Here is a 13,362-nt window from a genome sequence, read left to right on the forward strand (position 1 = left end):
CGCAGATGTGGCCTCCCTGAGCCCCTCCTGGGCTGGCAGCTCCAACTGGGTGGGCTGCGAGGGCCGACTGTACAGAGATCCCCACAGAGCAGCTGTCTTCTTACTCGGTTCCAGTCTCTGCACCTGACTGGACGTTCTAGGAGGGCAGAAGCAGTCCACACACAGGACAGCAATCGGGGGTGACGCTGCACACCACTTGAGAACGAGCTGACTTTAAGTTACTTGCCCTCTCTGAGCCTCCACGGAAGGCGTCTCGCCCGGCATCTTGCTGGGGGTAAGGCGGGGCGCACCACTGCAGCCAAGGCAATGCTTCTACCCAGTAGGGTGCCAAGGATGGCAAGCGGCATGGCCACTAGTGGCAGTGCAGGGCCAGAGAGACAGTTGTTCATCAGCCTGTTGTTCAGCTGCGGGGAGTAGGGAACGTAGGGGCGGGGGCAGAGATCCCGCCTGTTATACAAGAAGAGAGGGACAGGAGGAACGCAGGGTGGCCCCTTTAAAAGGCGGGGTCCGGCGAGCAGAATGGCCGAGCGTCGCTGCGGAGCACTTCCGGGAGGCTGGCCGTCCTACAACCGGAAGTGTCTTTGGTGCGCGGAATCCTCGCCGCCGAAGCGTTCCTGCTATGGGCCGCAACAAGAAGAAGAAGCGAGATGGCGACGACAGGAGGCAGCGGCTCATCCTGAGCTTCGATGAGGAGAAGCGGCGGTGAGTGCCAAGGCTGAGCGGATCCCGTTCGGGCCGCCGGGCAAGGCCGAGGCCGGGTCTGTCCGCACACGCTAACGCGGAAGGCCCTTCCGGTCCCGCCCTCTCGGCGTGGTGCGGAGCCCTGGCGGGTGGGAGCCGCGGCTCTGGGCCCCCCAGCCCGGAGGGATGGAATCGTCCGCTCCGCCCTCGCGTCGCTTTTCTGCTCCCCAGGCCGCCTTGTGATGCTGTGTGCGCGGCCCGAGAGCGGGCTTCACCCTCCCCAGCCTGGCGGTCTCCCTCGCAGTTGGTGGTGTTCAGTCTCTCAGTCCTGTCGGACTCTGCGATCCGATGGACTCACAGTAGACTCAGCTGTTTGGGATGAATAATTAGCGAATGAAACAAAGGCCTCCGGACCTTTGAGTCGGTCCTCTAAGCCTTAGCGTCTGGTCTAGCCCCACTCAGAGTGCCACTTGGACCTATGGTAGTGGGTCAGCGAAAAGCCTGGTGTTGGGCCCCAGAACAGATAGGAATGGTGCGGCCGGATCTAGGAAGATGAGAGGGGCTGAGATAAGATGGAGCGTGGGGGAAGGAAGTGCTGGGGCATCGTCAGGAAACTCAGGGAGGCATCAACAGGACCTACAGACGAGTCGAGGGGCAGAGTCCTGGGGAAATGGGTGTTGGTCCAATGGACAGTTTGTGGAGGTCTGGGTGAGGGTGGCCTTGAAAGTCCCACTTGAAGCGGCCTAATTCACTGAGGAATAGAGTTTGCCAGTGAAGAAGGGACCCTCACCTGCTCTAGGTTCAAAGGCTCTCAGCCTATGCCCACCACCTGGCCCTGTTGCTGGCAACTAAGAGCCCAGGAGAGTGTCGAGTGGGGAGAGAGGCAGCACCTCCCTCTCTTTCCCTAACCTTACACTCTCTGACCCCCGTGGGCAAGTCATTTTACCTTGCTCTGCCTCATTGTCTCCCATCTGTAAATTGGGAATGGGTATCTGATTGAGGACAGGAGGAAAAGGGGGTGACAGAGGATGAGATGGTTGGATGACATCATCGACTCAGTGGATCTGAATGTGAGCAAACTCCAGGAGATAGTGAAGGACAGGGCATGCTGCACTCCATGGGGTCACAAAGAGTCAGACGTGAATGAGCAACTGAACAACAATAACCACCCAATGTGCATGTTGTTAAGATTACATGAGTTAATGCGTTTACATTTTTGGAATGGTGCTTAGCACATGGTGAGTGCAGTATTAGCTTCCCTGCCCCCCGCCCCCTTCCTGGAGTGAGCCCTTCTTTCCTTGTGTCCTGATTGTCTCTCTTGCCTCTTTGCTATAGGGAGTACCTGACAGGCTTCCACAAGAGGAAGGTGGAGCGGAAGAAGGCAGCCATTGAGGAGATCAAGCAGCGGCTGAAGGAGGAGCAGAAGAAGCTCCGGGAAGAGGTGCAGAGGGAGAGGGCAGGAAAGTGTCTCTGACTCCCAGGGGACCTGCAGCCTCGCTGGCCCGAATAGGGGCCCCTGCAGGGCTGAGGGGAGGGGGCGGGCAGGCCTGGGGTGCAGTTTATGCAGATAGAGATGCCGTGGTCCAGGTGTGGGGAAGGTTCAGGGTAAGATCCCTTGATCTTTCCCTCCAAGCCATGGTCTTACTCATCCTGGAGGGGAGCAGTGTCTGGGTTGAGAGGCCATGTTCATCATGTTGCCTTCCCTTTGGTTTCAGCGCCACCAGGAATACTTGAAGATGCTGGCAGAGAGAGAGGAGGCTCTGGGTAAGTCCAGTCCTTGACCTGACCTGGAGAATAGCCAGTCGGTTGAGTTTATTTATCCCTTGGTGGGTGGAAAGGAAGGGGTACAAGACTGCAGAGAAGCTGACGTCCCTAGCTTCAGGGATCTTGGTGGTGCCCTAGGAGCCAGGGGTGTCCTCAGGTACCTCTAAATGTCAGTGGATCAGAGACCAGGAGGAGACCCAGACCTCTTGGCAAACGGATCCTGAGCAGAAAGCCCAGTTTCTGAGGCCTGGAGGGACTGGGGGTGGCAGCAGCTCCTGGGGTCCAGGTGGGGACCAGGTGGTCTGGGGTATCCCTGGAGCATGAAGGGAGGAGTTGGGTCATTTCCAGCACTTGTCTGCAGGCCAGGCTCTGGAGCCAGTGACTTCCAGGTGCCAATCTATAGAGTAGAGGGGGCCGTTACATTCCAGGGCTGGAGTCAGGGGTGGGGTGTGTGCTGGAGCCTGCTTGCTTGTGTCCTGGGGCTGAGGCCTGGTCCTGTACCCACCCTGCACAGAGGAGGCTGATGAGCTAGACCGGCTGGTGACAGCAAAGACGGAGTCGGTGCAGTACGACCACCCCAACCACACAGTCACCGTGACCACCATCAGCGACCTGGACCTCTCAGGGGCCCGGCTGCTCGGCCTGCCCACGCCTGAGGTGGGGCTCCCTCCTAGCCTGGGGGAAGAAGGGACACAGGGTCAGCCTGGCTTATCAAGCGAGTCAGTAAGCGCTGGTCCATGTCAAGGGGCTGGTCCATGTCAAGGATTCCAGTACAAGGGGCTCTTTCCTCTGGGTAACCCTCCAGGGCCTGGACCAAAGCCCTGAACCCTGGGGCTTCAGAGGTCAGCTCTACCACGAGCAGCTGTGGGAGCTTGGGCAAGTTTCTCTGCCTCGCCTGCTTCTTCCTTTGACCAGTACATTGGGGGTCACTGATGATAGCAGCTGCCTTGCCGGGTCGCTGTGAGGATAAGGGTGGTCAGTCCACTAGAAGCCCTCGAGAGTGGCTGATTGTGCTTGCTACCCCTGCAAGACACATCTCTCTGCTCTGACCTGTGGGGTGTGAGTCATAGCAAGTTCCAACCAGCATTTAAAAAGAAAAAAGGAAACTATCAAAAGTATCAGAAAGCATCCCAGCAGGTGTTGTCTTATGAAAGTATGTTTCAGTTAAGCTTGTGTCTGGGTTGTGTAGGGATTTATGCACATGAATGTGTATAGTTTGGAGAAGGAAATGGCAACCCACTCCAGTATTCTTGCCTGGAAAATCACATGGATGGAGGAGCCTGGCGGGCTACACCCCATGGAGTTGCAGAGAGTCGGACATGACTGAGTGACTAACACACACACGTATATATAGTTAGTTACCAGGTAAACCACATCCCCTTGTGTGGGTTATAGCCCACTGCTTTAATTACATCCTTTCTGAGCTCACACTTGCTTTGCGTTTGATGCTTATTCTTCTATTTGTTACCTGTGTGTGAAAGTTGCTCAGTTGTGTCTGACTCTTTGAGACCCCATGGACTGTAGCCTGCCAGGCTCCTCTGTCCATGAGATTCTCTAGGCAAGAATATTGGAGTGGGTAGCCATTCCCTTTTCCAGGGGATCTTCCCAACCTAGGAATTGAACCCAGGTCTCCCGCATTGCAGTCTGAGCCACCAGGGAAGCCCTTTCTTCTGTCTGGTCTGATACAAAGACCAGTCTTGCCTCCATTTTAGAATTCTTGAGTTTGCGAGTGTTGGAGTGTGCCCACTGTGGGCCATGGCGGTGGAGGACTTCAGAACCCAGCTCTGCCCCATGTCATTCCTGCTTCAGGGCACACGTGGCCTTTCCCCACCTAGAGCCGCCTTCTGAGCGCCGAGCAGGCATGGGCGGCAGCAGAGGGGTGACCGTTCAGGAGGTAGGTGCAGGCCTGTTGATCCGCCACTCCTGTTCTCTGCTTCTTTAGCAAGGGGCCGGGTCTGGGCCTGAGGAGGAGGTGTCATCCGTAGAGAAGCCGACCAGAGCCTTACCCAGGAAGTCCAGAGACCCTCTGCTGTCCCAGCGGTGAGCCCTGGCCTGTCCTCCCCTGTGAGCCTGCTCCTATGGCTGGCGTTGTGACAGTCACCTCCCGCTGGCCCATGGTGGGTGGTGTGGGGCAGAGTGCCTGGGGTAAAGGACCTTTGTAGCTGTGAGCTGAGGAGTTGGCAGGCCCACTGGGACAGAGCATGCTGCCTTTGGAATGGGATTTGGGGCCTGTCCTGACTTCCCTTGCATGAGCTAGGCTGTCAGGCACCCCCCAACCCAACCTTCCGCCTATACCTTGTTCCCCAGGATAAACCGAGGCTCAGGCCTCACCAACCTTCCTCCCATAGGATCTCCTGTCTCACGGCCTCACTGCATGCACACAGTCGCAAGAAGGTCAAGAAGAAACGTCTTCGCCGGGCCCAGGACACCACCAAGAAGCCCCCAAGCGCCACTCGTACCAGCAAGACACAGCGCCGCCGGCTGACAGGCAAAGCCCGGCACAGCGGGGAGTGAGCTCTGAGACCCTGGCCAGGCACCAGCCTTTTCAGGAAGGACCTGTCCTGTCTCAGCTGGGCTATCTCATAACCCAGCCTGCACCCAGGCAATGACTACAGCCCAAGCTTGGGAGGCCAGCACCCCTCCAGCCTGGGGTTCGGACTCCAGAAGGTGTGGGCAGCTGAGAGCTGGCTTCCCCCAGGAGGAGCCTCTGGGGATCAAGTTTGGGGCATCTGCCCAAATGTGAACCTCCCTGGACCTTCATCAGATTTGTGAAACTAAGCACATGTGTGGTTGGTTTGTCCCTAACCCTGATGCCACACACCAAGGGCAGGCGTTTTAGGGGGTGAAAACTGCTGGACATGGATCACCCTCGCTGTCCAACAGTTCTCCCTATGGGTGTGTAAAAGTGGTGCTAGGCCTGGGCCCCCTGATGGGGTAAGGCCCAGCGCCACCCCTGGCAGATGCAGAGTCTGCCTGCAGCCCTGGAACGCCGGCTGGTGGGTGAGCAGGGATGGCCTCTGCCTTTTCCTAGCTGGGACGTTGGGCCTGTCCCTCCCCTTGGCCTTGCTGGTCTCCTCAGCTGACATCAAAGGAGTGGAGATGGGGAGTCCTGGAGTATTCTCACCCCCAAACTTGGGCAGCTTCCCTAGGTTTCCAGCAGCTCCCAGACAGCCCAACAAAAAAAGAGCGATAGTCATTTGTAAAGAAAATCTCTCTCTCACTGAAAGCGTGGCTGGCGGGTACTGGGTGAGGGCTGCCAATTCTTCACACTTCTTCCAGGTGTGGCTTCAGAGCCGACGGAAACCAGCCTTGTTGCAGCACACTCCCTGCTCTAGTGACGGAGCTGGGCTGGTGGCAGGGTGTAGGTCCGCCTGCTGCAGGTGGGTGTGGTGCGAGGGTGGGCAGCCGGAGCACCTGTTCTGGAGATTCAGACCCTGCCTGCGCTGACTGGTTCCTGTGGTTGTGGACCAGGGCCCAGGAATTTTGGGTGCTACCCTGATTTGGGGAGCCGTGCCCAGCCCTGACACCAGGACTGCAGAGGGCTGAAGGGTGAGCTCTCGGCCCCTGTGAAGCTGGTGGGCTATTGAGTGTGTGTGAAGGGAACGCAAGTTCCGCCCCTACACTCGGGGCTCCTGGAGGAAAGGGGGCAGGGATCTGGGGTCTGCAGGGCAAGCCTTCCCCTTCACTCACCATGGAGGGCCTGCTGGACACAGTCTTGGCCCTGCATTGGACAGGCGCTCTCCCATCACCATCAAAACCCACCATCGGGCTTCCCTGGTGGCTCGGGTAAAGAATCCACCTGCCAGTGCTGGGGACATATGTTCGATTCCTGGTCCAGGAAGATCACACATGCCACAAAGCAGCTAAGCCTGTGTGCCACAATACTGAGCCCCTGCTCTAGAGCCTGCTTGCTGCAACTAAAAAGCCTGCGCAGCAGTGAAGACAAAAAAAAAATACACCGTCTGGTGCTGGCTGTGCATGTCCGAAGGCCACACCTGGCCGTGGGAACATATGGTTGGGAGGCCCTGTGACCTGGCTTCTCTGGCTCCTTCCACCTGATCTCCCTGCTGCCTTCCCGTTGTCCTCCCCATGTGACTTAGGGTGGGGCCACTCGCCTCACTTGGCTGCCTCATTTGGCTGCCTCCGTCCGGGGCAGAGGGCGGGGTCTGTTACTGGGCCATCTAGATGGTTCTGGTACTTGACCCAGGGCAGGGAGTCTCCTGACAGGCCCTCATGAGCAGGAGCAGAGACGAGCCTGGGGGCTTTGCACAGGGCCTACTGCTATTGCTGGCCCGCTATGCCAGCTCCCCGCTGCTGACCTCCCTGGAACTGTCACCCCGCATGTAAAGTGTCACAAGACATCTGCCTCGCAGGTCTGCCCAGAGGCTGAAGTGAGACCACGTGCGTGAACCACTTCCCATGGCTCCTGACCTTCCTGGGTGCACCTTCCGTGTGCGCAGCTGCTGCTGACACCTGACCCTGCTTTCCATCCCCAGTGCCATAGGGTCTTTTCACAGCTTAGAATCTACATTTGTAACGTTGACCTGTATTAAATTCTCATCCGTCTCTCTCCCACCTGTGCCCGTTTTTCATCCAGTAGACCAAGGAAGTTGAATCATAGTGATCTTTGTCAATCCTAAGATCGAAAATGGTGGAGTGAGAACCCTCTGGAGAACTTTCCATGTTCTACCTGAATTCTTCCTGTCACTGTCCATCTTGTCAGGCCCTGCTGTTTGGGGCCTTTAGGAGCTTAATCAGGAAAGATTAGATTTAGCTACATATAATGTGAAACAAGATTTAAAAATAACTGGCTTATATAAAACTAGAGTTCTCAGGTTAACAGAAATGGAAGGCAGTGAGCCTGAAGCTGAGAGGGCAGGCTTCTAGCTTTTGGTTTTGTGCCGTTTTCAACACACGGGTTCTACCTCGTGATCTGAGATGGCTGCCTGAGCTTCAGCCATCATATCTGCCTCTCAGCTACAGAAAGGAAGAAGGAATGAAAGTCAGGTCCCTCCTTTTAGAAACACATGGTGCTTGTGCTATTAGGCAGGCAGCAAAGGCTTTAGGGCAGGAGGAAGAAGGAACTTCTAGCTGCCAGGAAGGCTGAGGAGTGTGGCTTGTTCTGGAGAACCATGTACCCACCTAAGAATTGGGGACTGTGTTGCTGAAGGGGGAGTTGGTATTGGGGTGCAAGGAGCAGAGTCTCCTACAGGAGCCAGAAATGTAAAGGGCTGACTGGAGGGGATCCAACCGTGGAACTAAAGCCATAGCAGAGGCTTATCGGTTCCTGTTACTACACGAGTTTCCTGATGGGTCAGGCCTGTGCTCGTAAAACAAAGCCATGGCCGTAGTTACCGGGAGCCAGGCCTTGGCTCAGCAGTAGGCTCTGGTTTTGGGGTAGCCTGATTCTCCCTGGAGCTTAGGGTGAGGAGGCCAGGTGGAGCTGCCCTGTGGGTCTGGAACTGAGGAGGAGAGGGACTGGATGTCAGGGAAGCCTTAGCTTCCTGTTCCAAAATCCTCTGGATCCTGGGACTTGTCTGAAGGTCCAGTGGCCAAGGCTCCATGACCCCAATCAATCCCTTGTCAGGGAACTAGATCCGGCATGCTGCAACCAAAACCCTGTGCAGCCAACTAAATAAATATGGAAAAAAAAAAAATTCCCTTGACCTTGATGTTCCCTAGACTTGAGCTGTTGCCCTTCCTTTGGCTATGTGGATGGTTCTGGGGAGAGGTTCCCAGTTCATCCTAGTGTGGGGTGCTCACTCCCTACTCTCGTGAGCAGATCCGTCTTAGCAATGTCCTGTTCTGAACAAGCATCTGCCTCCTTCAGTCACTATAGAAGCCCTTTCTTTAGGTGTTCACAGGCCGCCCTCAGCCTGTCCCGCTCTCCTTGGCTCTCAGTTGCCTCCTCTGGGAAGCCTTCCCCGACCCTTGGGAATTAGTCATTTCTTCATCTGGGCTCCAGGTATACTTTGTTTATTTATTTATTTATTTATTTATTTATTTTCAGGTATACTTTGTGTTTCTTCCTTTTAAACACCGATCATGTTCTAACTGGGTTCCCTGAGCAGAGTGGGAAGTTTGTGTCGATCATTTCTGTGTGTCTACCCCCGCACAGGACTGGAGCCCCTAGGTTTTCAGCCAGTTCTGGCTGGATTACACTGAACTCAGTCCCCCTCCCCACCAGTGTTCTCATATAATCCTTGAAATAATCTTTTTGAGAATTTTCTTGGCCCTAGTGCCATGCTTGCCTGTCTGCAAGTTTCTAAATCTAGTTTTTGCTCCTCACCACAATCATCTCCCTCAGGCCTTTGCTGAAACCTTCCCTGTCCAGTGAACTTTGCTCTCTCCCTTTCTCTTAGTCACCATGACTGGCAAATAATCAGATGAAGGAGGATAGGAAACAAATTTATCAAGCGCCTCCAATGTGCTAGTGACTATCAACTCACAACAGTATTGTGACATGGGTACTAGCTCCATTTGACAGATGAGAAGACTGAGTCTCAGATTACCCTGTTAGAACTAATAAGACATGACCCTCACATCTCATGGGAGAGACAGACACGTGAAGGTCACCCTGGAGGTCAGGGTTTGATGTATAGGCCTGGGGGTGGGGCACAGAACAGTGAAGAGGTGACGTTGACATGAGTCTTGAAAGATGGCTTGGCCAGGTGGATGGGAGAGGGGATGGGCAGGTAGGCAGAGAGCCCTTGGGGAGCAGAGGTTGGGGAGGGGTGGTCAGAGGAGAGGAGAAATCTGCAGAGGCCTGAAGGGACCAGAACCTTAAGGGTCTCAGACGCTGAGCTAAGGATCTGGACCCTTATCCGGTGGCCAGCAGGAGTCCCTGAGTTGGGGAGGGGGTTTAGCCTGAGGAGGGTCAAAGTCAGGGATTTATTTGAGAGAAATCTCCCTGATGGCATGGTCAGGAAACACTGAGGGTGTGAAGAAGACTGGGACCAAGTATTTACTGAGCACCATTAAGGAAGTGCTTAGTAAAGTACTATTACACGCTCAGCACTGAGCAGAACAGGGGGGTCCCTGCCCTCCAGGGACTTACATTCCCTGAACTGTCTCTCTATGGGGATGGAGAGGAGGAGACTTGAAGAGAGAGAAAACATTTGTTGGGGTACTCACTGTTTAGCAGCCCCTCTTTACCTGGTTTAACTCACCGAGTTCTCATGGTAACCCCACAGGGTAGGCAATTCCATTCAGCCCATTTTGCAGGTGAGGCAGATTTAGGTGACCCCCACCCCACCCTGATGTGTGCCAGGACGTGGCTTTAGCTGAATTCTAACTATTCACTGTCTGTTTGAGCTGGGACTTAAGCTGTAGGTGGTCTCTGGCTGGGCACATGTACATCTCCAGGTAAAGACCCAGAACATAAGTATGCCCAAGTCGTGGGTCCTTCCTCGCATATGTCATGCTCTAGATATATATACTAACACTGCCAGACTGGCTGAAGAAGGCCTGAGAAATGCAAAGTGGAGATCCAGGATCTTACCTCCAGGGGGCGCCACTCACGAGGTCGACAATGTGAAAGACAACCTAGGACCAACGGGAGTCGTGCCCAAGATCCTGGCAGAGGGAGCCCTCCCCCAGGTATGCGGTAACCAGGGAGGGCGTCCTGGAGGGGGTGGCATTTAAATCATCACTTCTTCTTGTTGTTTAGTTGTTAGGTCGTGTCCGACTCGTTTGAGACCCCATGGACTGTAACCCACCAGGCTCCTCTGTCCATGAGATTTCCCAGGCAAGAGTATTGGAGTGGGTTGCCATTTCTTTCTCCAGGGGATCTTCCCAACCCAGGAATTGAACCCATGTCTCCCGCATTGCCCACTCCATCCTGAGCCAGGATGACCTGTTCAGGGGATCTTTACCGCTGAGACACCAGGGAAGTCCTAAGTCATTGCTAATGGATGACAATCTGTGATTTACCATTCCAGAGACACTGCATGAAAAAGTCCTGAGGATTCATTTGATTACTCACACAGTGTTTAAAAGCAATTTGACTTAGCCTTATTTTAAAAATTTGAGGTTTCATCTAAATGTTCAGATTTTCAGCTTCTCCAGTAAAAACAAGCCTGGTGGCTTTGAATCACCACTTACTTCACAGGGTAGCCTTGGGTTGGAGCCTGCCCTGATGACCCCTTCAGAGATTCATGCCTTCCTGTCCATGCTCAGTTGAGTCACAGCCCCGTTCATCACTATCTTGCCTGCCGAGACCACATGATTCTCCAACAGGCTGGTGAGCCAGGAGGCCTGGGATGACCATTCCTGCTTGAAGAGTGGGGAAACTGAGGCTCAGAGGGATAGAGGGGATTAGAACTGTCACTTATTGTTCTGCTTCCCCAGATCTCTGAAGAGGTTATCTGGGCCCAGGGGAATGGTGTGAACAGAGGGGTGGAGGTGAGCAGGCACAGACTCTTTAGGGATCTGAAAGAGGAATGGGAGACTGGGGCGAAATGGTGACAAGAGGTGATGCTGCCTGGCCGCCACCATCATGCCCTGAGCCACCCCAGAGAACTCAAGAGTATGTTTTTAGACCAGGCACTGTCATTGAGGAACCGAGTCTGAGTTTCCAGTCTATATAATGGGGCTGTAGCTGGCCTTCCCATATCAGGGCTGAAACTACCACTGTCCCCTACAGGAGGGGGCTTCCTCAAACAGCCCCCTTCGCTCCTCCCAACACACCCTTGGCTCCCCAGCCCCCTCCTCCTGCCTTCTTCTGGACCCTGACTGCTGCCCAACCCCCCACGGTTTCCCCTGTCTTGGAGAAGTACAACCAGGCAGGCTCCAGAGATACAGAGAGCCCCTCAGAACAGCCCACCAACCCTGCCCACTGATTCTCCCCCTCACCCTCTTATTCTTTCCACTCCAGCCTCGCTGCTTCTGTCCCCTCAGCCTGAAACACTCTTCCCTGGGACCTGCAGGCTCACTCGGCCTTGTCTTCTCCAGGTCTTAGCTAAAAGGTCACCGTCTCAGAGAGGCCTTCCATGACCACCTTATCTAAGAAGTGATGCCCTGTGTGGGAGGGAAGTTCAAGAGGGAAGAGATGTGTATATCTATGGCTGATTCATGATGTATTGCTGCTGCTGCTAAGTCGCTTCAGTTGTGTCCAACTCTGTGAGACCCCATGGACGGCAGCCCACCAGGCTCCCCCATCCCTGGGATTCTCCAGGCAAGAACACTGGAATGGGTTGACATTTCCTTCTCCAATGCATGAAAATGAATAGTGAAAGTGAAGTCACTCAGTCGTTTCCGACTCTTTGCAACCCCATGGTCTGCAGCCCACCAGGCTCCTCCGACCATGGGATTTTCCAGGCAAGAGTGGGGTGGGGTGCCATTGCCTTCTCTGACATGATGTATGGCAGAAACCAATACAACACTATAAAGCAATTATCCTCCAGTTAAAAAAAAAAAAGGATAAAAATAAAAGTCCTTCCCCCCAAAAAGAAGTGACTCCCTCCCCACACCAGCCACTTCCAACCCCACCCCCACCCCAGCTTCAGTTTTCTCCTTAGCACTACCACCAGCCAGTACACTCCATATATTGCTTATTTATCTTGTCTGAGATCTGTTTGTCTGCACTAGAATGTAAGCGCCCTGAAAACAGGAGATTAGCTCTTTTGTGCACTGATGAGTCCTCAGCATTTACAACTGACAACACAGGGGCTCTGTAAGTATTGAATGAATTGAACTGTCAGTAGTGCCACCCTGAGTTGGCTCCCGGTTTTACTGCTTGATGGTGGGTAGAGGGCCATATCTGAGCTTCAAACTCAAACCAAGCACCCACCTCACCCCCAGCTCAGAGAGATCAAGTAACTGTCTCAAGGTCACACAGCCAAGAAGTGCTAAAGGCCGACTGCTCCCTGTTTTGCTTACAGTGATTGGGGCTGAGAAGAAAGATCATTATCCTTGTTATGAGTTGTGGTTTCATTCACTCCATCCTGAGCCAGGATGACCTGTTCAGAGGTCCGTCTCTCCCACTAGTCAGTGGGGTGCCCTTTCAGAAGGAGCCACACTTTGTTCACATTACCATTTCCCTGGTGCCCAGCACAGGCCTGGCGTGTGCCAGGTACCTGTAAGTGTCTGAAAAAATCAGTGACTGAAGATGCTCTGTAGTGACCAGCAGAGTCCAGACACACCAGAATTTTAGTCTTGGTTCTGCCACTTACTAGCTGGGTTACGCTGATGAGTTAGTTAATTTCTCTGATCCTAGTTGCTGTGAAATGAGGACCTTGGTACAGAATCCTTCAGGTTACTACATCCTCACAGTTTTAAAGATTTTGGAATAGGAGCTGGCACACAGTGCAGAGTATCAGCTTTAAAAAGAAGGCATATTTTTTAAAAAGGAGGAACTGGGCATTTTATGAGTGAGCTCCACATCAGTGGAAGTGTGCAAATGAATGTGCAAATAGTTGAAAACTCCTGGGCTTTTCATTTCGTCCTCAACAGTTACTACTTCCATTTTATAGATTAGAAAACTGAGGCACAGAGAGATTGTCTCTAGCCCAGGGTATGGGCTAAAGCCAGGCTAGGGAACTGCGGCGGGAATGAACTAAAGGGAAAGAGATTAGAAAGATCCAGGCTCGCCAGTGCCAGCCGCCCCGAGAGCCCCCTGGGAACCCTGACGCGGCTGCTCAGGCTAAACGTGCGGCGGGTCCCGCACTCGGAGACATCTGGGCTCCGCCCGCCTCCGCCCCGCCTCCGCCCCGCCCCTTTCCCTCGGGTTGTCCAATCCCACACTCTTCATGTAAATGAAGCACCTAGGGAGAACCTATGCGAGAGCGGCAGAGGCGTGGTCTTCGCCCACCTCCCGGGCAACGTTCTGATTCATTGTTAAAATAGAGAGGCTGTGACCCTTGGCACCCCACCCCGGCACCCACTGTGTGTGGAAACCCGAGCCGAGGTTAGTACCGC

The 13,362-nt window shown here is 54.2% G+C and overlaps 1 protein-coding gene across 2 annotated transcripts; it reads left to right on the forward strand.

Annotated features, from left to right (window-relative positions):
- The first annotated feature begins 583 nt into the window (after positions 1–583).
- On the forward strand, positions 584–5,180 carry NOL12 (nucleolar protein 12). Of its 2 annotated transcripts, none has more exons than XM_068971901.1 (6): positions 584–702; positions 2,017–2,122; positions 2,397–2,445; positions 2,960–3,102; positions 4,388–4,485; positions 4,794–5,180. In XM_068971901.1, the coding sequence occupies exons 1-6, from the start codon at positions 620–622 to the stop codon at positions 4,957–4,959; spliced, it is 645 nt and encodes a 214-aa protein (XP_068828002.1). In that variant the 5' UTR covers positions 584–619; the 3' UTR covers positions 4,960–5,180. The 2 variants fall into 2 exon arrangements, with proteins under 2 accessions (XP_068828002.1, XP_068828004.1); XM_068971903.1 differs by lacking the exon at positions 584–702 and adding an exon at positions 1,733–1,919.
- Positions 5,181–13,362: the final 8,182 nt, after the last annotated feature.

The sequence above is a fragment of the Capricornis sumatraensis genome, chromosome 4, assembly GCF_032405125.1.
Source record: "Capricornis sumatraensis isolate serow.1 chromosome 4, serow.2, whole genome shotgun sequence".
NCBI lineage: Eukaryota > Metazoa > Chordata > Mammalia > Artiodactyla > Bovidae > Capricornis > Capricornis sumatraensis.

Coding starts and splice junctions, on each gene's coding strand:
- NOL12 (XM_068971901.1), top strand. CDS start 620: ATGGGCCGCAACAAGAAGAAGAAGCGAGATGGCGACGACAGGAGGCAG. Junction 703..2,016: donor TTCGATGAGGAGAAGCGGCG/GTGAGTGCCAAG, acceptor TCTTTGCTATAG/GGAGTACCTGACAGGCTTCC. Junction 2,123..2,396: donor AGAAGAAGCTCCGGGAAGAG/GTGCAGAGGGAG, acceptor CTTTGGTTTCAG/CGCCACCAGGAATACTTGAA.